Source organism: Aquarana catesbeiana, linkage group LG01 (genome assembly GCF_042186555.1).
Source record: "Aquarana catesbeiana isolate 2022-GZ linkage group LG01, ASM4218655v1, whole genome shotgun sequence".
Lineage (NCBI taxonomy): Eukaryota > Metazoa > Chordata > Amphibia > Anura > Ranidae > Aquarana > Aquarana catesbeiana.
The window spans coordinates 473,151,642-473,176,110 of record NC_133324.1 but is presented as its reverse complement, the minus strand read 5'-3'; the positions used below and the strand labels follow the sequence as shown (position 1 = coordinate 473,176,110).

At 42.4% G+C, this 24,469-nt stretch overlaps 1 protein-coding gene across 1 annotated transcript in view; it reads left to right on the top strand.

Moving 5' to 3' along the window:
• The window catches only part of TRMO (tRNA methyltransferase O), a 51,882-nt gene extending 27,621 nt beyond the window's left edge, over positions 1 to 24,261 (top strand). Inside the window, exons 3-5 of the mRNA XM_073591250.1 lie at positions 7,117 to 7,274; positions 20,256 to 20,822; positions 22,867 to 24,261. Coding sequence (XP_073447351.1) covers positions 7,117 to 7,274; positions 20,256 to 20,822; positions 22,867 to 23,075 — 934 coding nt within the window. The 3' untranslated portion in view covers positions 23,076 to 24,261. The remainder of the gene's footprint in view (positions 1 to 7,116; positions 7,275 to 20,255; positions 20,823 to 22,866) is intronic.
• The last annotated feature ends 208 nt before the right edge of the window (positions 24,262 to 24,469 follow it).

The following is a 24,469-nucleotide window of genomic DNA, read 5'->3' as shown; positions in this document are numbered from 1 at the left end:
ACATTATGAACTAGCAGTCACGAGGATTGACTTTTGCACAAGTCACTTTGTTTTGTTGTATGTTTGCTGTGTGCATGTCACGCACAGTATTATATTGTCCACATTGTACATTTTGCACTTTATCTAAGATAGGCTTTTTGCAGCAATTTGCACTTTTTGCATTTAACAGGTATATTTCCTAATTAAGTTTATTCATCGGTGCTATTCTCACTTATTGTGTTTGCACGTTGCACTTTTATACACTTGTAATTGTCCTTCACATGATTTGTCACATGTTTTTTACTTACCCTTTTGTTATTGATATTAGTTGCTATTTATCCTGTAGTGTGTATATTATTAGCACCGTCACTTTATTTGTATTTCTATTTTAATTTTCTGTTGCTGGATTAGCGCAGCACCACATTTTATTTCTTTATGTAGGATGAGCACATATTTGTAAACAATAATGGCGCCACGCATGTATGGTATCGTCGGTAACGTTGGAGTAAGAGAAATTCTAGGGCCATTATTCTGTAACATGCTGGACAGAGTTTTTTATTTTTTGTATATTTTTTTATCAAACTGTTCAGCTAAGAAGACATTTGTTGCACCTGTTTATATTGTGTTAATTTTATGAAATCCTTAATTTTGGAAATGTAGCATTGTTGCACTTTCTTTAATGTAAGTTTATTTTTCTTTATATTCTATGATAAACATTTATTTTGAACATAGTGCAGAGAAATTATGTGACAAACGCATGTAGTGTGGGCAGAACAATATGTAGGTGGGGATTTGTGTGGGTGTGGCTTGAGTGTGGGCGGGAACAGGGGGCCCCAGGATCACCTATTGCCTGGGGGCCCCATGAGTTGTCAGTCCGCCCCTGGTAAGGACTAGTTTTACAAATTGAAAGTCATTGGGAAGGTAAAATGCAGTGTATATAAAAGTATTCGGCTCTGCCCTCTTACGCATTATATCACAGAACATGTGACCTCAGGAAGGAAGTTAATAGAAATCATTTAAAGGTTCTAAAGATAAACAAATTTATTAGACAAATCCAACCTCTTACCTGTCAATTAAGGCCTGAGAGGACAGAAACTATAATCTACATCAGGGGTAAGGAACCTTTTGAGCACAGTGTGTACCTCCTGCACATCTGTCCCACCTCTGTTCCCCCTGCTCTCCTGCCCCACCACTGTTCTCCCTGCTCTTCTGTCCCACCATTGTAACCCCCTGCTCATGTGTTCGACTGATGTAGCTCCTTTCTCCTCTGCATCCCTCTGCACATCTGCCCCACCTCTGTACCCCCCTGCTTCTCTGCCCCACCGCTGTAACCCCCTGCTCATCTGTCCCACAAATGTACCTCCCTTCTCCTCTGCCCCGCCAATGTACCCCCCTGTACTCCTGCCCCAACACAGAACCCCCCCTGCTCATCTTTCCCACCACTGTAACCCCCTTCTCATCTGCCCCAACACTGAAACCCCCCGCTCATCTTTCCTACCACTGTAACCCCCTGCTCATCCGTCCCATCACTGTACCCCCCCCGCTTATCTGTCCCACCGCTGGACCCCCTTCTCATCCCTCCTACCACTGCACCTCCTGCACATCTGCCCCACCACTGTACCCCCTTGCTCTTCTGTCCCACCACTGTAACCCCCCTGCTAATCTGCCCCATCAATGTACCCATTTTCTCATTTGCACCACCACTGTACCTCCTTGCACATCTGCTCCACCGCCGTTTTCCCATGCTCTTCTGTCTCACTACTGAATCTTGTTATTATCTGTCATAACAATGAACTCATCTGCCCCACCACTGTAACCCACTTTCTCATCTCCCCCACCAATGTACCTACTGCACATCTGTTTCACCCCTGCCGCACCTCTGTACCCCCCTGCTCTCCTGCCCCACCACTGTAACCCCCTGCACTGCTGTCCCACCAATACACCTCCTTTCACATATGCCCCACTGCTCTACCCCCCTGCTTTTCTGTCCCACCACTGAACCCCCTTCTCATCTTCCCCAACATTGAACCCCCCTGCTCATCTGTCCCACCACTGTAACCCCCCTGCACATCTGCCCCACAGTTGTACCCTCCTGCTCTTCTGTCCCACCTCTGAACCCTTCCTGCTCATTTTCCCCACCGCTGTACCCTCCTGCTCATCTGCTCCACCGCTGTACCCTCTTCTCATCTATGATATGCGTGATATGCAGAGATGAGACACATCTACCTGTCCTGGCCCACTCATTCTGCTGATCCACCTCTCGCATCCAGCCCACGTGCTTGTATGTGATGTCACATACAAGCATCTGGAATGAATGAGCTCAGGTCAGGGGCATATTCTGAAAGCAGTGGGCCTGTGTGCAGGATCATAAGTTGGGCTCCTACAGCTGAGAAAAAGTTTCTGCGCCGCAGCAAAAGTTGGGTGTGATTTTCATTGCGCTGAACACTGGCTGTGGCTTAAAGGGACACAAAGTGCAGGGGTTCAGTAGTAAGTGACGCAAAGGTTCAGGAATAATAGCAACAAAGTTCCCAGAGGCTCAACAGTAATTCCACAAACTGTCACCTGATTGTGGTTTTCTCAATCACAGTGAAATCCCTTCTTTTTGAGATTGGTAGTGGCAACCAAGCGAGTCATCTTCCTCCAGATGGTGGACAGGGCTAGCAGGACTGTGATTGGCTTTAGCAGGGGCCAATGACAGTGCTCCTGAAAACAGGAACCGCCCCCCCTAGCAGAACTGCACCCAATCTCTTCCCCATCACAAAAGCTAACGATCGCAGCTACAGCAAAGTTAGAGAACCAAACAATGTTTCCCATCTTTTACAATGTGTGGGGGCACAGTGCTTCCCTCTCAGTGCAAGTGCGGCATGGGGAACTCTAAAATTGGAATCCATAAGGCTGGGTTCACACCTATGCAGGTTTCTCCGCATCCAATTCGCATGACAGGAGAATGTAACCGGCTTTATATGGAGCCGGTTCACATATCTCTGGGGCGGCTGTGGAGCGCACTGCACAGAAACGCTGTGTGTCTTTGGCTCCATTTCAGGGCCAGATTCAGGCAAAGATTCGACCCTGATTCTTCCCTGAAACCGAGAACAGGGACGCACAGCGTTCCTGTGCGATCTGCGGCCATCTTAGGTGTGAACCGAGCCTTAGTGTCTCGCTGACACCTCCCTGCACTGCTCTGCTGACGGGGAGGGAGTCGAGTACCGGCAAAAAGGGCTTCACGTGCCGGGGGTTGCCTACCCCTGATCTACATTATGCCAACAATCACCCAACTGTAGGAGGTACAAGATGGAGCTCACAAGCAAAATAAGCTGTAGTTTTTCCCTACAGTGCCTCCTAGGGGCAAAAATGCATATTTCTCTTGTTTGAAAACGACATTAAGAAGTACAGTGTTACTTGAATTGTGTTCCAAGATTTGCTTATCTTCAGCTGAGAGAACTTACAATAATTGAAGACTTTACATAATGCCTCAGAATCTTTCATTAATGTCTTCATATATATAGTTTGAATACCATGTCCTAGATATATTCTTTATTGTTGTAAAAGAACATATGCCACACTTCTTTTTTTTTTTTTTAGTTTACCTGGAAAAAAATAATCAGCTTTGAAAAAAAGCATTTTTTTTCCCCATTTTTTTTCAGGCTGTGCCATCTCTACTTTTGTCTGAAGCAATGTTGGACAGACAGACATTGTATTGCTTTTCTATTTTTTATTTCTCATTTTTTATCCAGCTGCTTTATAATTTTTATGTCATTGATTTCAGTCTGATAATAGCGGCTCATGATGCACAAAACGCTGCATTGCACTCCCACCTCTACAATTAAGCCTTGTGGGTGAGGTGAAATGTATCAGAGGGGCTTGGCCTAGGAGGAGACCAGCTGAAGTTGATTTTTATTTATCCATGTATATGGCTGCCCTTGCATAGTTAGCAACATTGCAAAAAAAAATGTATAGGGACACTATTTTTGGCTGTAGGCGGAGTCTTGTTATAATTACTGTATAATTAATATGTGAAATAGTGGGCGTGGCTTATATGGGCGTGGTTCAAATGGGGGTGTGGTTAGAGTCTGAGATGAATGAGAGATGGTGAAAGAAAGGGGAAAAGAGGGAGGGAGAGGGAAAGAAGGAGGGAAGGAGAGAGAAGGAAGGAAAGAAGGATGGAGGGACAGCAGGCCCAGATCCTACACCATAATAGAAATGTGTATTCCAGAGTTTAACAAATCAGCAGATAAAGATACTCCAAACACCTGGTGTTAGCGCTTCAATCATCCTAACACCATGGTTGTTGTGGTGTCAGGATGATTGAAGCGCATTATTACTATTATTACATTCTAATATAAAATTAAATCATTCAACTCGCCATAATCCAGAATCAGTGGGACCCCTGAGCGTGTCACCTGCCACGTTGCCTGCCACCAGATGCCATCAGGTGCCCCCAGCAGAGTCCGTCCTTTCATCAGGTGCCCCCAGCAGAGTCCATCCTTTCATCAGGTGCCCCCAGCAGAGTCCGTCCTTTCATCAGTTGCCCCCAGCAGAGTCTGTCCTTACATCAGGTGCCCTCAGCAGAGTCTGTCCTTACATCAGGTGCCCCCAGCAGAGTCTGTCCTTACATCAGGTGCCCCCAGCAGAGTCCGTCCTTACATCAGGTGCCCCCAGCAGAGTCCGTCTTTACATCAGGTGCCCCCAGCAGAGTCCGTCTTTACATCAGGTGCCCCCAGCAGAGTCCGTCCTTACATCAGGTGCCCCCAGCAGAGTCCGTCCTTACATCAGGTGCCCCCTGCAGAGTCCGTCCTTACATCAGGTGCCCCCAGCAGAGTCCGTCCTTACATCAGGTGCCCCCAGCAGAGTCCGTCCTTACATCAGGTGCCCCCAGCAGAGTCCGTCCTTACATCAGGTGCCCCCAGCAGAGTCTGTCCTTACATCAGGTGCCCCCAGCAGAGGCCCTCCTTACATCAAGTGCCCCCAGAAGCAGAGGCCCTCCTTACAGATCTGTGTACCTGGCAGCGGAGCCCCTCCTTACATCTGGTGTCCCAAGCAGCGGAGCCCCTCCTTTACATCTTGTGTCCCCCAGCAACAGAGCCCTCCTTTATATCTGGTGTCCCCCAGTAGCGGAGCCCTCCTTACAGATCTGTGTCCCCCAGAAACAGAGCCCTCCTTACTTCAGTGTCCCTAGCAGCTGGCAGCAGTGGAGCCCTCCTTACAGAGCGATCTATGTCACCAAGCAACAGAACCCTCCTTACTTCAGTGTCCCTGGCAGCAGCAGCGGAGCCCTCCTTACAGAGCGATCTGTGTCCCCCAGCAGCGCAGCAGCTACAGTTCCCAGCAGTTCCCAGCTTTCTCGTGTGTGTGCTCAGTGGAGAGGGTAGAAGCTGATTGGCTGCCCCTCTCCACTAAAGACAAGGGGAAATAATCCGCTTGACGGCGGCGGCAGCCATCCTTTTGTAGCCCGCAGGACATTTTTTCCTAAAACATTACCGATTTTCCTGGGACAAAGGCAAAATCCCGGGAAATTAATCGGGACCAGCTCTGATTGGGACGAGGGTCCCAAAATCAGGATTGTCCTGGGAAAATCGGGACAGTTGGCAAGTAAGCCCTTGGTATGTGGCGTTCCCTTTTCCCTTACTATCGTTCTAGAGCAAGCCAGGATAAGCTTCTTGGATGCTGACACCTGCCAGCAGTGAAAATCACCAGATATATCCATATTGGTGCTTTGAGCAGCACTCCACGAGTTTTAGTTAGAGCAATTAGGTGGTTTTGATATTGTTTGTCCCAGGAACACTCTCCTGAAATTCACTACTAAGCAGTAAGAGCACCTGTCAGAGGCAATGGCCAGTATTAAGGTGCAGAGGCATGAACTTGATGCTGACATGCTCTGGAGGGAGTTGGTTGAATCTAGCAAACCAAAGTGCACTTATTTTGGAAACCAATCTAATTTATTAGGACTTTGTCACATTAAACAGCACTTTACCATGCTTTCTAGACTTCACTTTTGTGTATTTAAAGCCCAAAAGCCCACATTTTTGTATAAAGCTGACCATAGATGGATCCATATTTGGATGTATCAGCTCAGCTCAACCAAATTTCAATCCATGTGTCGCTACCCAAACTTGACAAAAGACTTCTAAAGAACTGGAATGTTAAACTTTTGTCGAGTACAACCACTGATCATTGTATTCTGACAGAGAAGAGGCCATCTATGGCCAGCTTTAGTTTTGGAGTGTGGAAGAGTTAGAATGTCTTGTCAAGTTTTGCTGTCTCTGCTGGGTAGATTCATCCTCTCTGTTTGACAATGGTGCAGAATGTGGTGGGAAATCCCAAACTACAGTTGTTAAGGTAACAGAATGTGAGAGGAAATCTCCCAATGGGGACATCTGTTTAAACTTTTTGTAGAGATTCTATCCAAATTCCCATTGTATCTTTAGGACAGAAAGTGAAAGATAATCTCCCCAAGACAGCGAAAAAAAAAAAAAAAAACTCCTCTATCCAAAACTAAACAAAACGTAATTTAATTGTAATTTCTGCAATGTCCAGATTATGTGTAGAATGTCTGTAGAGCTTTGTTGGTGAGTAAACTGTGTAGTAAAGAGTCTGCTGGTTGTTGTCAGCATTTGTTGTCTCAGGCTAGCTTAACGTTTGTGCATTGCATTGCACTCCATTGTATTACATTGCATTGAAATGGAAAAATTGCATATGTTCCCCCAACACACAAGAATTGCACATCCCTTTTGCAGGCACGCAGCGCTGCCATTAATTCTTGATGGCACTTCAATGCGCCTTCCTAATGCTAGAGTCCAAACTGGTTGTAACACAGTACCATACGTTTTGGTGCGGCGCAATTTGAAAAAAGTAATGCGATTTCTTTGTTCAATTTTCATGCGTAGATAAGCCCATTAAAATTAATAGGCTGTCCTAAATGCGATGCACAAAATCCATGCAAAAAAGTGTATGCACCATCATACCTGCACAGGTGTGAATGAAGCCTCAGTGTTCACTCTGCATGGTATGATGCAAAAATAAATGAATATTTACATTGTACAGTGAAAGGAGATAAAATTTACCAAACTTTCTGATTTATTTGTGATTTTCCTTATGTTGCTCTACATTTTATGTTTATTACTATCATTTCATTTGCAGGATATTATTTATTTTCCACAAAAATGGACGTTTAAGTTGCAAAGCAAAAGTTCAACCACCAAGACTGAATGGCGCAAAAACTGGGGTGTTCTCTACAAGAAGTCCTCATAGACCTAATGCAATGGGACTGACTCTTGCCAAACTAGATAAAGTAGAAGGTAATGTAAATGTAGTTAAATAGGCAGCATACTAATATACCAATCTTTTGCATCCACTTAAAGATCTCTTGAAATGCAGATCCTCCCAGACTTGCAGTGCCGGATAATCAAGGACCCACTTACCATTCTTGTCAATGCTTAGGATTATTTAGGCATTGTAAAACTTCTAACCCATGAATAAGGGGCAGGCCTGCTTAAAGCGGAGCTCCAGTCGTGTTTATGTTCATTAATAGTCAGCAGCTTTTAATGACTTTTATTAAACACATACATCTGTCCTAGGATCCAGCGATATGGTCACCCAAACCCCGCTTCTCTCCCTCTCCTCTCCCTGGAGCCGGCATTTCAGCTGTGGGCACCCATCTGTGCTACCGGGAAGGAGGGGCAGAGAAGAACTTCTGCTCAGATCACGATCCGTGCGGAAGTGGAAGCGTGTGTTTGTCAAAACCAGGTACCCTCCCCTCCAAAAAAAAATTACATGCCAAATGTGGTGGGTGGAGCTCCTTTTTAAGCATAAATCAGTTGTAGGAGGACCTAATTGATATAGGAAAACGGAAAGTTATGTTGAACAACATATAGTTGTCATCACTCCAGACCACTGGTGCCCAACATGCAGCCCGAGGGTCACAATATGGCCCTTTGGTACTTACTGAGTAGCCTTCATGCCCCAGCAGCCATAATATTGAGTAGGTCCCTCTTTTCTACCAAAATAGCTTTTAATAAACATACACTCATCTGTCCCAGGATCCAGCGATATGGTCACCCGAACCCCACTTCTCTCCCTTTCCTCTACCTGGAGACGGCATTTAAACTGTTGGCACCCGGCTGTGAAGCTGCAAGTCGGCAGTCTAGAAGACTACAGGGAGGGAAGGGGAGAGAAGAACTTCTGCTCCAATTGCCTAGGTAGGCGATCCGAGCGGAAGTGGGAGCGGGTGCTTGTCAAAACCAGGTACCCGCCCCCCCGTCCAAAAAAAAAAATATGACATGCCAAATGTGGCCGGGGGGGAGTGATGGGTGGAGCTCCGCTTTAAGTGTATAAATTAATTGTAGGAGGACCTAATTGATATGGGAAAATGGAAGGTTTTGTTTAGCAACATATAGCTGTCATCACTGCAGACCACTGGTGTCCAACCTGCAGCCCGAGGGTCACAATATGACCCTTTGGTATTTACTGAGCTGCCTTCAGGCCCCAGCAGCCCTAATATTGAGTAGGTCCCCCTTTTGCTGCCAAAATAGCCCTGACCCATCGAGGTATGGATGCCACTAGACCTCTGAAGGTATGCTGTGGTGTCTGGCACCAGGCTGTTACTAGCAGATCCTTTAAGTCCTGTAAGTTGCAAGGTGGGGCCTCCATGGATCGGTCCTGTTTTTCCAGCACTTTCCACAGATGCTCGATTGGATTGAGATTTGATGGAATTGGACATCAAGTCAACACCTTGAACCTGTGGTTATGTTCTTCAAACCATTCATGAACCATTTTTTGCAGTGTGGCAAGGCATATTATTCTGCTGAAAAAGGCCACTCACATCAGGGAATAGTGCCTCCATGAAGAGGTATACTTGGTAAGCAACAATGTTTAGGTAGGTGGTATGTGTCAAGTAAAATCCACATGAATGGCAGGACCCAAGGTTTCCCAGCAGAGCATTGCCCAAAGCATTATGCTGCCTCCACCAGCTTGCTTCTTCCCATATTGCATCCTGGTGCTATTTCTTCCCCAGGTAAGCGATGCACATGCACCAGGTCATCCACATGATGTAAAAGCGAACGTGCTTCATTGGATCAAGCCACCTTCTTCCATTGTTCCATGGTCCAGTTCTGATGCTCACATGCTCATTGTAGGTGCTTTTGGGTGTAGACACAAGTCAGCATAGGCACCCTGACTGGTTTTCAGCTACACAGCTCCAAACACAACAAACTCTGATGCCCATTTTCCTGCTTTCAATATATCAACTTCATAGACAACAAGTTTACTTGCTGGTACAAAATGGTATTCCTGCGCTATCAGATATGGAATTGGCTATAGATGGGACAGCTGCATGCACCTAATAGGTAACACTTGGCCTAGGTAAATATTATATAGATGGATGGTGCCGCGCTAATCCTAATTAAATATGTTCCTACTATTTAGATTAAAAATCCAAGTGATAAAACCCACTGTGCCGACTGAAATAAATAAATAAAATTTGAAAAATTACGTGGGTCTAAGCAATATGCAGTCTACAAGCTGAGAAAAATATAAATCGATCTTGACTGACCAAAGATATAAATATTGTGATATTGTGGCAAAAAATCAGTATATTAAAGTGGCATAAAATTAAAATAAATCAGTTGGCAAACTCAAACCAACAAAGTGCCTAGTGCCAACGCTGTGCAACCTAAATATCTGGATCATAAAATATCATATAAACATAGTGATATTGTGGCAAAATTCAGTGTATTAAAGTGACATATATTTAAAATAATAGGCAAACACAAACCAACAAGGTGCCTAGTGCTAACACTGTGCAGCCTAAATATCTAAATCGTAGAGTAACTAGATGCTGTGAATCAATAAATTGTCCATAGAGTGCAACGTGCAATTAAGCAAAAATAAACGTGTAAAGTCCAAATTAAATAGTAATATAAATTGAATGTCCCAACAAATTGAGTAAACCAAAGTAAATCACACCAAAAAGCACGTCCTTATTAGTAAAAAAATCTTGTGACATATAGTGCTGGCATGCGCATGTAGCTGTTAAAGTGCCTGGTGACTTTGAGTTTCATGCAGCTTCGTGTGCAAAACACTCCAGTGAGCAGTGGCCCCTTACCTCATGGGAATGGGGCAACAGCATGTAACTAGTTCTTTAACCTTTTCCACCTGGCGGCTCCTACATTTTTCTCACCGTCCTGGGGTGGGATATCCTCAGATATGGTCCAGGGGTTATTTAAAGACAAGGATAAAGGAACCCAATAGTATAATTCCGTATTACCGATAACCAAGTTTATTTAGACAAAAAGCAGCAAGTACTCACATTTAACAATGAATAAAAGATGTTTGTATCCGACGAGCGGCGAGCTCGTAGCTTTCCTTCAGTGTATTCAGCCTATCCTGTCCCTACGCGTGACGTCACACCACACGTGACTTCATCTTTTATTCATTGTTAAATGTGAGTACTTGCTGCTTTTTGTCTAAATAAACTTGGTTATCGGTAATACGGAATTATACTATTGGGTTCCTTTATCCTTGTCTTTAAATAACCCCTGGACCATATCTGAGGATATCCCACCCCAGGACGGTGAGAAAAATGTAGGAGCCGCCAGGTGGAAAAGGTTAAAGAACTAGTTACATGCTGTTGCCCCATTCCCATGAGGTAAGGGGCCACTGCTCACTGGAGTGTTTTGCACACGAAGCTGCATGAAACTCAAAGTCACCAGGCACTTTAACAGCTACATGCGCATGCCAGCACTATATGTCACAAGATTTTTTTACTAATAAGGACGTGCTTTTTGGTGTGATTTACTTTGGTTTACTCAATTTGTTGGGACATTCAATTTATATTACTATTTAATTTGGACTTTACACGTTTATTTTTGCTTAATTGCACGTTGCACTCTATGGACAATTTATTGATTCACAGCATCTAGTTACTCTACGATTTAGATATTTAGGCTGCACAGTGTTAGCACTAGGCACCTTGTTGGTTTGTGTTTGCCTATTATTTTAAATATATGTCACTTTAATACACTGAATTTTGCCACAATATCACTATGTTTATATGATATTTTATGATCCAGATATTTAGGTTGCACAGCGTTGGCACTAGGCACTTTGTTGGTTTGAGTTTGCCAACTGATTTATTTTAATTTTATGCCACTTTAATATACTGATTTTTTGCCACAATATCACAATATTTATATCTTTGGTCAGTCAAGATCGATTTATATTTTTCTCAGCTTGTAGACTGCATATTGCTTAGACCCACGTAATTTTTCAAATTTTATTTATTTATTTCAGTCGGCACAGTGGGTTTTATCACTTGGATTTTTAATCTAAATAGTAGGAACATATTTAATTAGGATTAGCGCGGCACCATCCATCTATATAAAGTTTACTTGCTGCCTAATATATCCCACCAACTTTCAGATGCCATTGTAACAAAATAATCAGTGTTATTCTCTTAACCTGTCAGTGGTCATAAAGTTATGGCTGATCTGTGTATATAGGGAAAGTTGGAAACTGGTTCCAACAGTGGGCACAGAGAATGACACTATGGCTCAGAAACGTGGGCAGACTTCAGTATGCACAGATTAAATTCAAATACTTTATAAACAGATCTCACTTGGGCCCCTGTATGTGAGGCTAGGTTGAACAAGAACAAACTCTGATTTGGAACAAAGTCCCTCTGTCCTGCTTTCCTCCTCATGTGTCCCTCATTTTGGTCTGATCTGAATAGTTGTGTATATAAAAAGCACTTTTTATCTTTAAAAAAAAGTTTCCTAGTACTAAACCTTGCAATAAATTTCTAAATTGCTGCATTTGCTAATTTCTAAAGCCAATATAAAGGAGAAGTAGTGGTAAGAAAAAGCACTTGTGGGTTTAACCAAAATTTTTTTGTATAATTCTTCTTTAAAGGGGTGACAGGGGGTGTGTCCCATGCCCACATACTTTTGGTAATAGGTGTCCCTCGTTCCCATCTCAGAAAGTTGGGAGGTATGCCTATGTACCAATATAGTATTAATGTACTTATTTTGCAAAAATAAAACGGCTTTCCATTAAATCTACACATAATATATGGTAAAAGTGCAGCGCTAAGAACGGTCACTAAATAAGAGGCCGTATAAGTGATGAAAAATACATATGCATATAATAACTCTTATGTTAATATAAATGTAAAAATGAACATAAACAGTGAAGTAATGTCCACCAACGTGATGCGTGAAAAAATAAATAAAACTAATTTAAAATAATGCATGCAAAGGGCATATAAGGTGAAGCCAAGAGAGGGTTGAGTCTGTAAGTGCCGGTTCACACTACAGCACACTACTGTCTTAATGTACACTACTGAAGTTGCTCCGACTTCAGAAAAGGTTCCTGTACTACTTCAAGGCGACTTCTAGGCAACTTGTACCCACAGATTTCAATGGAAGTTGCCTCCAAGTCGGATCTCCATCTATATTGAAGCGACTTTACAGAAAAAGAAATTAGTTTACCCAGGCAAACCCCTCCCTCCCAGAGAGCTGATTATTCTGTGATTGGCCACAGCCAAAGTCGCCTGTCCTGGAGGCAACTTAAAGTCGCGTTGTAAGTTGCTTAAAGTCGCGCTGAAGTCGCCTCCAAATCGCCTTGCAAGGTCGCGCTGTAAGTCGGGTTGCCCCTGTGTGAACCAAGCCTAAGTTGATCCTGGCAGTTGTATATGGAGTTTAACTGGATGACATCATTGGAACATCACTGGGAAAACAATTGAGGAAAATAAGTATAGGAAGAATAACCACCAACGACAATGAAAAGACTTACTGGAGTTAATGGACTCCAAGGGGCATACGCCCCCTGAGTCGTCAAGGCTTGTGGTGAAACTTCACTGGTTAGTCAAGAACTTAACATCTGTAGCCACTGGCACGAAATAGAGGACACTTACTTCTGCCCTCAACAGGTTCCCAGCGCCGCCACCAGACAGAAACTCCCACAGAGGTGTGGGCCGGATCGTACCCACATATACACACGATGTAACCAAGAAATTAAAAAAGGTTCCATATAGTGTGATATTGTTGATAAAAAAGAGTATTTATTAAAATGAAGATTAGGAACACTTACATTTAGGTAGAAATAAAAGCGCTTGTAGAAGTACTGTAGAATAACGCAATGACATTGGGATGAGCTCTGCCAATGTCATTGCGTTATTCTTCATCATTTATACAGCCTCTTATTATTTAGTGACCGTTCTTAGTCCTGCACTTTTACCAGATATTATTTGTTTGCAACTCTCTTTCTCTAGCTGTCACAATTTGCAACAGCTGATTTATTATAAATGGGTTGCCAACACGCCACAACAGCTGGAAAACCATGCATGACTCCTTTGTGACAATGCAACACTCTGCAACAGACAATATGTGCATTGTGTTCTACTGTATAGTGAGTGGTGGTGCCCTAAAGGGGCCCTAAGGCCTTTTTCACACAGGCTTTCAAATCAGGTCCATCTGTCAGTTTTTCAGCTCTATAGGCAGGTAGTTGTGTCCATTTACATACGCCTAGCTCCGATTCCATCCAGGTCTAGGGAAAAAAAACAGAAAAGGACTTTCCCATTTTTCTGGACCTAAACTTGATGGATTGGAGGTAGCCTCATGTAAATGGCCACAAGTCTGTTTACATCTTGCTGCCCAGCTCGGGTCCACCACAGTCTGCTGTCAAAATGTGGACAGAAACCGAATGGGCATTTATGTCACAAAACTGACATCTGTCATGTTCAGCTTAATTTAGCAGGGGATCATCTCACAGATGTGGCTGAAGAGAATTACAAATCTATCCGCATATAACTTTACATATGTGTATTTCAACTACATATTTAGCTGTTTCCTTAGATTTTCATGTTTTTTTTTTTTTTTTTTTCAAAACACTCTGATATTTTGTGAGCAAAGACAGTTGCTGTTAGTTCAGAGATCATTTACTGTTTTGCATATAACTGTTAATACTATCAATGATTAGAATATCAATAAGAAGCTTAATTTGTGGAGTTACATGCAGATGTATTCACACAGCTAGCAGCCATACTTTTTCTGTGATTTCTTAAAATGTTATAAATTACTTATTTGCAGAATCAGTGATTAGTTTTGATTACAGCCTGTTTCATTAAATAGCTATTTCGCTAAATCAAGATGACTGATGTGCAAATTCCCATAATAATTCAGATAGCCTCTTGTTTTTTTTTTTTTTTTTTATCAATTTCAACCGGAGAGCAGTCAATCTTATTTGGGCCTTCGATATTTAGTGTTATCGGGCAAATAACCAACTATTTCCTATTGAGGGCTATAGGTTAAGTTAGAACTATGGTTAAATTCACAGGCCTGCATGAAAAAAAAAATCCTACCTGGTCTTGTTATACAGCAACAGTAATAAAAAAGCTTATGATCATTATAAGATAGCTCACCTGGGGAAAACATACCTTTCTCCCCATTCCTGCTATTTTCACTGTGTGGCCCTGCCTTGCACCACACAGCCTTTGGATAGAAAGCTTTATGGCTGGATTCTCCTCTTACTGCATATTTGCCCAGTGGCCCAATACATTCCTAAAGGTGAGACTCCGTCTACTATAATGGATGCCTGGCGACTGCCATGAGTATAGATTACCCATAGGAATGAATGGGGCCTTGGGTATGTGTGTAGTAAGAGAGCCTGTCAAGGATATCTAATTCCAAAGGCTGTGCAGTGACAGGCAGGGCACACACAGTAAAGTTCACTGGAACAGGGATGAATGTAAGCATTTTACCAGGGGGGATGTACTCGGGGTGGTGGGGATTACTTAAAGGACAACTATGACTGTGCCTAGACCCATACCTCCCAACAGTCCCAGATTGGGCAGGACTTTCCTGCATTTCAATCTTTGTCCCGATGTACAGGGACTTTGTCCTGCATTACTCCATTGCTGACAGCCTAGCAGGACATGCAGCAGTGTGAACATCCATCCATCACAACCAGGGATTGGTGGGCAAGCCGGCGGGAATGAGAGCGAGAGTGAGTGCAGCTGATGTTGGGCATGGGTGGGGCCGATATGCGGGGCTCTGCGCCCTTTGTCAGGCAACCAGTGCATAGACAAACAGCGGGCGTTTGTACATTGCTGGCCAGGGAAGAAGGTGGCAGGGTGCAGGGCCAATTGTAACTACTGCATGTGCACCCACAGCAGTGTATAATTCAGGTTTATTATACACCGCTGTGTGTGCCATTCCTTCAGAGCTCCATGCTGTGGCCATGACTCCCACGTGCGCCTCATCACGGATCAGCCAGTCAAGCGGCCGCAACTCATGAACCCAGAAGGAAGACCGGGTGATGATGGAAGCCTCTGCAGCGGTGACAGCATGCCACTGGAGGGCTTTGTTTCAAGGTAAGTCTTTCATAAAGTGCTAGTGTGCTAGTATACTACCATTTTCAATCAAATTGTTTTTTCATAATACAACAACAGAGAAAAACTCACCAACTCACAAAACATTTCCCACGTCCCCCACCCAAATATGCCACCCTCAAAGGAAATAAAAATTAATCTCCTCATTTGCGCTCACCAGTTTACATTTCCTTCTTTACTCAAATACCCTCCAACACAATATTAAAAAAGAAAATAAAGTTCCATCTCATTATTGATTTTCCTCTGTATCATTAGTATGCTCAGCTGGCTACTCAGATAAATTAGAAACTAGCCACCAATGCCAACTTTTTGCAAATTTTCTAGGACTCCTCCTATGTTTATATGTAGATTCCTCTCTTAAATTAAAATTAATCGCTTTAATCCATTGATCTATCGTTGGCGGGTATTTTGAGATTCATTTTTGTAATACGAGTTTACTGGCCATATACATAGTTCTCAACCACATCATATGCATTTCAGCTGGAAGGTTATCTTCTGGTATAACCCCTAACAATGCTATTTTTGGATCAGAATGAACCAGTGTAGAGTTTAAGGTATCAAATACACACTCCCAATAATGATGCAATTTAGGACATTGCAACCACATTTGTATAAGTGTGCCTGTATTAGTAATACACCTTGGACAATTTGATGTAGCTGCTGTTCCCCAGGAATATAACTTTAATGGAGTATAATGGACTCTGTGAATGATAAATAACTGATTCAAACATTGTGAAGAGGATAGGGATACCTCAAATAAATTCTTAAAGGATTGTTCCTATTCCCCATCACTGAGTGTGATGGGGAGTAGGAACCACCTCCAAAACTGCCCTCTTGTGGATTAGTTCCAACTGTCGTTTGTAGAGAAGAGTATATACTCCCTATAAGTCCCTGTTTAGAGCATTTTACAGTTACTGCCAAGGCTAAAATTGATCAAGGATTATATTTTAATAGGAAAGTCCTTGCTTGGCTCTGCAAAGCATGCCTTAGCTGTAAATATTGAAAAAATAATTTATTAGGCAAATGGTAACTCTGCCAACTTTATCAAATGGATGCAAAACCTCATTATCGAAAAGTTGACAAAGAAGCTGAATGGCAGCCCTCTTCCATAGATCAAAATCTTCAAGCTTTGCCATAATACAATCTGGCATTAGGAACAGCCAAGCCTTCTTCTTTAGGCAACTGCAATATTTCCAATCTAATCTGAGGATGTTTATATTTCCAAATAAGATCTCTAAACAGAGTGTCTGTTTGTTTAAAAAAATTCCAAGGAAGTCATACAGGGCAATTATGCAACAAATATAATAATTGTGCCATCCATATCATCTTTATCAGTTTGGCTCTACCTATTATCGTTAAAGGCAATTTACTCCAAAATTTCCCCACTTGCCTAAACCGTTTAAATAGTGGACTTAAATTCCACTTCACATATGTATTCACTTGTGGTGTAACTTGTACACCTAAATATTTTAAATACAGAAACCACACCTATCTGAGAGGCAAATGTTGGCAGATTGGTCACTACGGGGTCCACAGGTAAAAGAACTGACTTATCCCAATTAAGTTTAAATCCTGAGAAAGATTCATAAATATTAAAGACATCACAGCCTTTAAAGAAGATGATGCATTTCCCAAAAATAACAATGTATCGTCAGCATATAAAGCGATCTTATCTTCTTCTAAAGATCTACGAAATCCAACAATATTAGATGATTGACGAACAGATGCAGCTAACTGTTCCAAAGCTAAAGCAAAAAGTAAAGGTGATAATGGACATCCTTGTCTTGTTCCTCTTTGCAGTGAGAAAGGCGCGGATATGTGCCAATTTTACCTGCACCCGTGCCACCGGGCAGCTTAAAGGAGTTGTATCCATCTTATAAACTGAGATCCAAAACCAATTTTTTCTAAACAATGTCATAAATAGTCCCATTCTATGTCGTCAAAAGCTTTGGCCGCATCAAGCGACAATATAGCCCCATTACTCAAGTTTTCAGACGGGACCTGCAAATTAAGAAATAGGCGTCTTAAATTCACTGCAGTAGATCTATTTTGAATGAAACAAGACTGATCTATATGCACTATCTTGGATATTACTTTTGTTAATCTAATGGCTAACACCTGATGCTACCACTTTAAACAGGCCAGGACACTCCTGGACTTTTTACCCTTAATCATGCCTACTATAAGCCACACACCCCACCAGTTCAGCCCACACTCGCCACACCCATTCACAAGTATAACTCCCATAGGATCGTGGGAATTGTCATTTCTACAAGTGACACCGCATAGTGAGAGGATATGACACTTGCTTTATACCTCCTCCAAGTGCCCATCCGAAGTTGTTCTTTCTTAGTTAAAGGTGTGTGGTCACAGAGATCTCAAAGGTACATTTCTCAAACTGAGAAGATATCATGTATATCGATAAGCACCTTTGTAATGTACAGCTGGATTAGGAGTTGAGGTGAAAGTTTACAAGTTATCCAAGAATTTGGCTTTAAATATGTTATTGAAAGTGATCTGTTTAATAAGTACAAAATATACCTTTTGATCCTTCCAGAAATCCACTGAGCTGTTAAAGTGGTTGTGAAGGCAGAAGGTTTTTTATCTTAATGCATCCTATGCATTAAGATAAAAAAACCTTCTATGTGCAGCAGCCCCCCTAATACTTACCTGAGCCCCATCTTGATCCAGAGATGTTGCACGAGAGGCTTGGCTGTCCGGCCCACCCCCCCCCCCCCCCTTATTGGCTGAGACAGCAGTGAAGCGCCATTGGCTCTTGCTGCTATCAAAGTCAGTGAGCTAATGAGGAGAAAGAGGGACGGGGACGTGATGCGGTCTGAATTGATACCGGGAGCTGCTTGTCGGCTCGGGTGCACCCATAGCAAGCTGCTTGCTATGGGGTCACTCAACAGGAGAAAGAGGCCAGGAAGCGCTGAAGAGGGACATGAGAAGAGGAGGATCTGGGCTGCTCTGTGCAAAACCACTGCACAGAGCAGGTAACATTAATTTTAACAAAAAAAAAAGCTTTTTTTCCCAATTTAACTTCCTGTAGTGAGCTAAAATGCTGCCCTGATACTGCTGAACTCCTCCATCTATTTTGTAAAGATGAGGAGAAGGGTAGGTATTCTCTAGTCATTTTACACGTCGTATCCTAGGGTGACAATGGACAAACAAAATATTTGGGGGGCACACCCTAAGACCCCTTTCACACTGTGCCGCCACCTGCGTCGCCAGTAAAGCGGCGCTATTTTTAGCGCTGCTTTACCATTGTTTTAGCGGCGCTATTCAGCCGCTAGCGGGACGGTTTTAACCCCCCGTTAGTGGCCGAAAAGGGGTTAAATCCGCCCGCAAAACGCCGCCGGAGTGGTATTTTTCCGGCGGTATCGCAGCACTGCCCCATTGATTTCACTGGGGAGCAGCGGTGGAGGAGCAGTGAGTTCACCGCTCCAAAGAAGCTGATGGCAGGACTTTTTCTGACGCCCCGCCAATGCACCGCTCAGCGTGAAAGCCCGAGGGCTTTCACACTGGAGTGAATGGAGCAGCTATTTTTAGGGCGGTTTGCAGGCGATATTTTTAACGCTATAGCGCCTGCAAAATGCTCCAGTGTGAAAGGGGTCTAAAAGATGTATTAAAGATGTTGCAGCCATAAAATGCTCCCCAGACACAGTACAGTGAGTAAGCTTTGCCACCCTAGGACTGGAAGCTGACAGCATCTCCAGGTAAAAATAAAGAGGGAAAAAAAATCCTGTAAAGAAAATGTAACCAGCACATCTAATAGTAGTAGTAATAATAAACTAGTAATCTGCAATAAAGTACACATTTTTTCTTGGGTTTACAAAAATTTTAAAGTGTAACTTCACTTTTGTTGATGAGCATTCCCATCTAGGTGATTTATGTACATTGCAAGGATTTGCTGCAGATTCCTACCTTTTGTTATTCTAAAGAAATAGCCGTTTGACTGTGTCCTTGTGCTCAATAAATGTGAATGGGCATGATTTCATAATTATCAAGTAGCTGCTGTACTCGCAGGCCTCTAATGAGTAAACCTCTGGAATGTGCATCCCTTTAAACTTGATTTCTCTTTGGGAGTATCTGAACAAAAATTACATTTTTGTTGCAGGGATGCCAAAATATGACTTGTATCTGAGAGCAGACTTCTGGTAAAATCAATAAGCCAATCACACAAGCAGGAAATGACATTTCTCGGGGGGCGTTCTATACCCATTCTGTGTACAGAGCACCTCCAAGTAGCCATATTGCATTGCATTTTACAGAAAATTACAGAGCTGCAGATTGAAAAGAAAAGGTCATTTTTAATAACATTCAATTACAATATGACTTGTGTAGAAAGTTCTGCTAGATTATTTTCTTTCCCATGAAAGTGGAGTTAGCCTTTAAGTGAGGACTGTTCATTAAGGCTGGGTTCACACTATTGCCAATTGGATGTGTGTTTCCCCGCATCCAATTCACATGTCACTAGATTGTGACCGGCTCTCTGTGGAGCCGGTTCACACATCTCCGGAGTGAATTCCACAGGGGTCCTGTGCAGTGCATCTTCTGGTCCGTTTACGGTCCAAATTAAGCCAAAAATTGGGACTGAAATCGGACCTGAAACAGTGAACAGGGAGGCACCGGACTCCTGCTGTGAGCTGCTCCGTGTAGCAGTGTGAACCTAGAAATGAGTAAGCATGTTTAGTGTGAAACGCATCTGCTAAGTATCCCGTTGATTGTGTGTCATGCTTTTGTATTCATGGATCTTTAAATAAACTACAACTTCTTCATTTCGGATGTTCCGCCACTTTTTCTTTCTGTTGCAGTGTGAACCTAGCCTAAAATAAGAGATTGCATCTTAGCATGCATCAGTTCTATAATGTACATATTTATTTTTTTACAGGCGGAACACTGTATCTGTCTGGAATTGACATGATACAAGGAACGCCAGTTATTGACATCAAGCCATATATTGCAGAGTATGATTCACCAAGATCAACGCATTCATTTGTTGAGCCAGAAGAAACCAAAAGGCATGAGGGTAGTTGTGATACATCAAAAAACCGGCAAGAGACATCTTCAAAACAATTTAATATAATCTGTCCTAGTGTGGAAAATAAAGTGGAAGATAAAGCAGAGATATCTAGCAGTCATGGTAATGTATTAGATGACCATAAAGAGAAGGTGGCTTTGGAGACTACTGAAGGATCATCTCTTCCTGTGAAAGAATCATGTTCATTGCAGGAATATTCTTCCAGACAAGAAGGAAAGGATTTAAATATACTAGATCAAAGGGCAGAGCTTACAAATCAAGTGAACGCAGGTATAAAGGATGGTGAAGACAGAGCCAGCACTTGTGATAGTTTTGTCCCAAATTGGGTAACAGAATCACCCGTGCCCAAGTTGAAAGTCAGGTTTACACCACATGCAGAAATGGAATTGAAGCAGTTTCAAGCAGAATTTGACTCCGGTAAGATATACAACCTGCTTCATTGGAATAAGTGTAGAATTTATTGTGAAAGTTATATTTTGTAGCATGCTGTTCCATTACATAGTAGGATATCTTTTTAACATAGATTATTAGCATTTCATAAAAGGTCACTCTACCAAAACATATTTTAATTATTGGTGGAGCCAGAGGAAAATCTAGTGAAACTGGCGCCTGTGGTAAGCACGGAAACTGCGCCCCTGTCAAAACATTTGAAACCCATCTTTCAGATAACCTTAACAAAAAAAATAGCTAACAAAACTACAAGTCAAAATTTCAAAATATAAAATTGTAGTATATTAGTGATGGTGACGCCCCCTATTGTAAGTGGAGTTATTTTATTTCTTGATCACTTATATATTGCAACTTGTTATCAAAAATCTTTTTAGGAAAAGAGAGGGGGGAGAGAGAGAGAGAACTGGGGGGGAGAGGGGAAGGGAGGAGAGAGAGAGAGAAGGGGGGGTAGAGAGATAGAAAGGAGAATTGCAGTAAATGTCTATTCCTGTGCACATTCTCCAGATTAAATTCACCTGAATGCATTCTTTTGCTTCTCTTGCTCATTTCTCCTCCTTCTCTGCCTCTTCCCCAGTACCTACAGCAGCTTGGTTCTTTCTCCAGGCCCAACATAGCTCCAGTACTCTGTTCTTGTCAATCAAAGGTGGCAGCTTGAGAAGGGGGCGGGTTACAGCAGCACCCATTGGCTCAGTTAGCAGCAGAGGCGGATCAGCTCCTGCTGTTAACTCTTTCTTGTCCTGTGGCATTCCTATAGTATGAGGCAGCTGGTTCCTTTCTGCTGCTTCTAAAGTCAATGACAGGACAGGAGGGGGGAAGCTGCAGGGCGCTCCTATGCACACAAAGCCACTGGGTAAGAAGAGCAGCAGTGTCAGGACTGTGAAGCTGGAGAGGAGGGAGAGCGCAGCGCACCTCGGGGCTCTTTTCCCCTCTCCTGCACAGCAGCCTATTTTGCAAATAACCTAGGAGGGTGTCGGGACCAGGATGCCACTGCCTAAACTGCTCACTCCCTTTGTGCACTGCAGTCAGTGCCTGTGCCTCACATGTTTCTTGTGCACGTCGGAGAAGATGCAGGGAGGAGGTGGGAGGAGCTAAGCAGTGGGTGCGGAGGAGGAGGAAGTGAAATCCTCCTCCGCTCTGAATGCTGGGCCTCTGAACGACTTAAAGCAGTCTCCGCCGGCCAGGATCCCACCCCAGGCGGATAGTGAGTAACAGTGGCAATACCAGGGCCATTTTAAGAAGAGACTCCTGTAAGTGCCTTGCTGCCCAGCCACTCACGAGCGCCCCCTTCATATGGCACTTGCCATATGTGCCATACCCTGGATACGCCACTGGGTGTAGCCCAATAGGCAATGTCCACTCATAAGTTCTTAAATGTCTTAGATACTCTAAAATAAGATCTCCCTGCTATAGTTTCCACTGATATACCTATTCACTAGGGTAATTCTGTGTGCAGATATCCCTGCGAGAGGCATGAGAAGGTGGTTTACATTTCCAGCATCTGCTGAAAACTGAAATGCCAGCTTTGAGTGAAATGACACTTCACCAACCATAATTTTTAGGATTTCTAATGGTTAACAGTAACTATGAAGAAGAAGACACCATTCCCTTCTTAATTCAGCTTAATTCAGCTTTAGCAGCAGAGAAGCAATGATAGCGAGCTGCTTGTATGCATATACTGTATGTTATTTCATTTTACAGTACATTTTTATACTGAATATGGATTTCCATTAACATTTCATAGCATAAAAAAACAGGTCTCTATAAAAATTGTGTTTACATGTCTTAAAGTTTTGCCTATAGCTATATTTTAGAATTTGTAAATGAATTCTAGTTGGATTCGACCTATAATGTTTGCTATACTGAAATGGTACCCATGCAGTGAAGCTGTACGACTCCACAATACCTGTTTTTGTGGGATGTAATGCTTGTAAAAATTATGGTAATAGCATTGTTCCTGCAAGCATGATGCTTAAAATGAATAACCATAATTTGCTTGAATGTATTTTCTCAGGGGGACCATCCTTCCGATACTTTCAGTCAATTGAAGAAGCAAAGTGTGCAATCAGCACTGTGCTATCAGCTGACCCTCGCTCCGTTTACAGAAGAAATCGTTGCCTGGATCGTCTGTTTTATTTTAGCCTTGATACCATGCACATGACATGCTGGTTTGGTGATGGGTTTGCAGAAGTAGTTAGAATACAGCCAGTCTCACAGGCTTGATACCTGTAGTTTTGTACCTTGAGATTGAGTCATTTTATTGAAAAAAAAAAAAAGTTAAAAATATCTCACAGGTATAGGAAAAAGAAGTAACAGGTACTCATAGTCCTATATTTACTGACCCAGAAAGGCATCTGCTGCTGTAGCTTTTCGACACAGCGCTCCCCATAGGATTCATTGAGAGTGCAGAGTGCTTGCTTGGGCCTAGCCAAGAAAATTTTGACTAGCAGCTATGCGATGCTGACAAGGTCATATATTCAATATCTTGATGGATCATGGACTAATGACAGGACTGGGGGGGGCAGGGAGGATTATAAAGGAGCAAAATTACTCTGAATTTTAAAAATATTGTTTAGGCTGGTTTTACACAATGGTGCACTTTAATAATATGCACTGCACATATATTTTGGGGTATAGTACACCCCAGTAATGCATGACTGTTATTACACTTGTGGTGCAGATAATATGTCACCAGGAAACCCTAATTCAGGTAGAATGTTTGATTTTATTGCAGCATGATAAAATTGCATCATAATGCAATGTTTTAGAGCCAAGCAGGATTCCTTCATGAAGAATAAAAATAAAACCTCTACCAGTAGAATAACCACGTTCACATACCATAACGTCATAATGATCTCATAATCTTGAAAAACAAACATTTTTAATTTCACATAGGTACAGTATATTAAGACTTAATTATGTTCATTGTCATCTGAACAATAAAAACGTATTTCCTCCAAAGTAAATAGACATTAGTAAAATCATTCATTGTGCAGCAGTGTCATGCAGCTACCCCCCTTGGCACTCGGTATGGTCCTGTTAGTGTACATGTAAGTACAATCACATACCTAAATACTGAGGGATAACACATCATATTTTTGTTGCATTAGGCTCATAGAAAATGAAAGGGCCAAGGCACATGCCCAAGCCTGAATGGGTGCTTACCCATATGGTACTGTTATTGTTCGTTTTGTGTTCACATATAGTCTTGTTCCAAAATGCTAAATACTACTTATCAGAGCCAGTAGAAAAACAAGACAGATGGATTCCAATAAACCTGGTCATCAAAGCAGAAAACATAAAATATTTGGTTTTGTGCTGCACTTGCATTTCATTTTAAAGTAATAAAATATTTGCAATAATTGTTTTATCTTTCTTTTAATAAAATTACAGAAAGCTTTTGCTCTAACGGCCAGTACAGATGCTTTCCTGCATGCATGTTTACATGAATTTTTGTTGTGTTTAATGCACTTTTCCCCTCTTTTTCTTTATTTACATGCGTTCCAGTGTATTTTCCATGTGTTTTGCGACGTTCCAGATGCAATCCATACAGAAAAAAAGCAGCATGTTCTGCTTTTGTTGACTGCACTGGAACGCGCTTGCCTGGTGTGAACTAG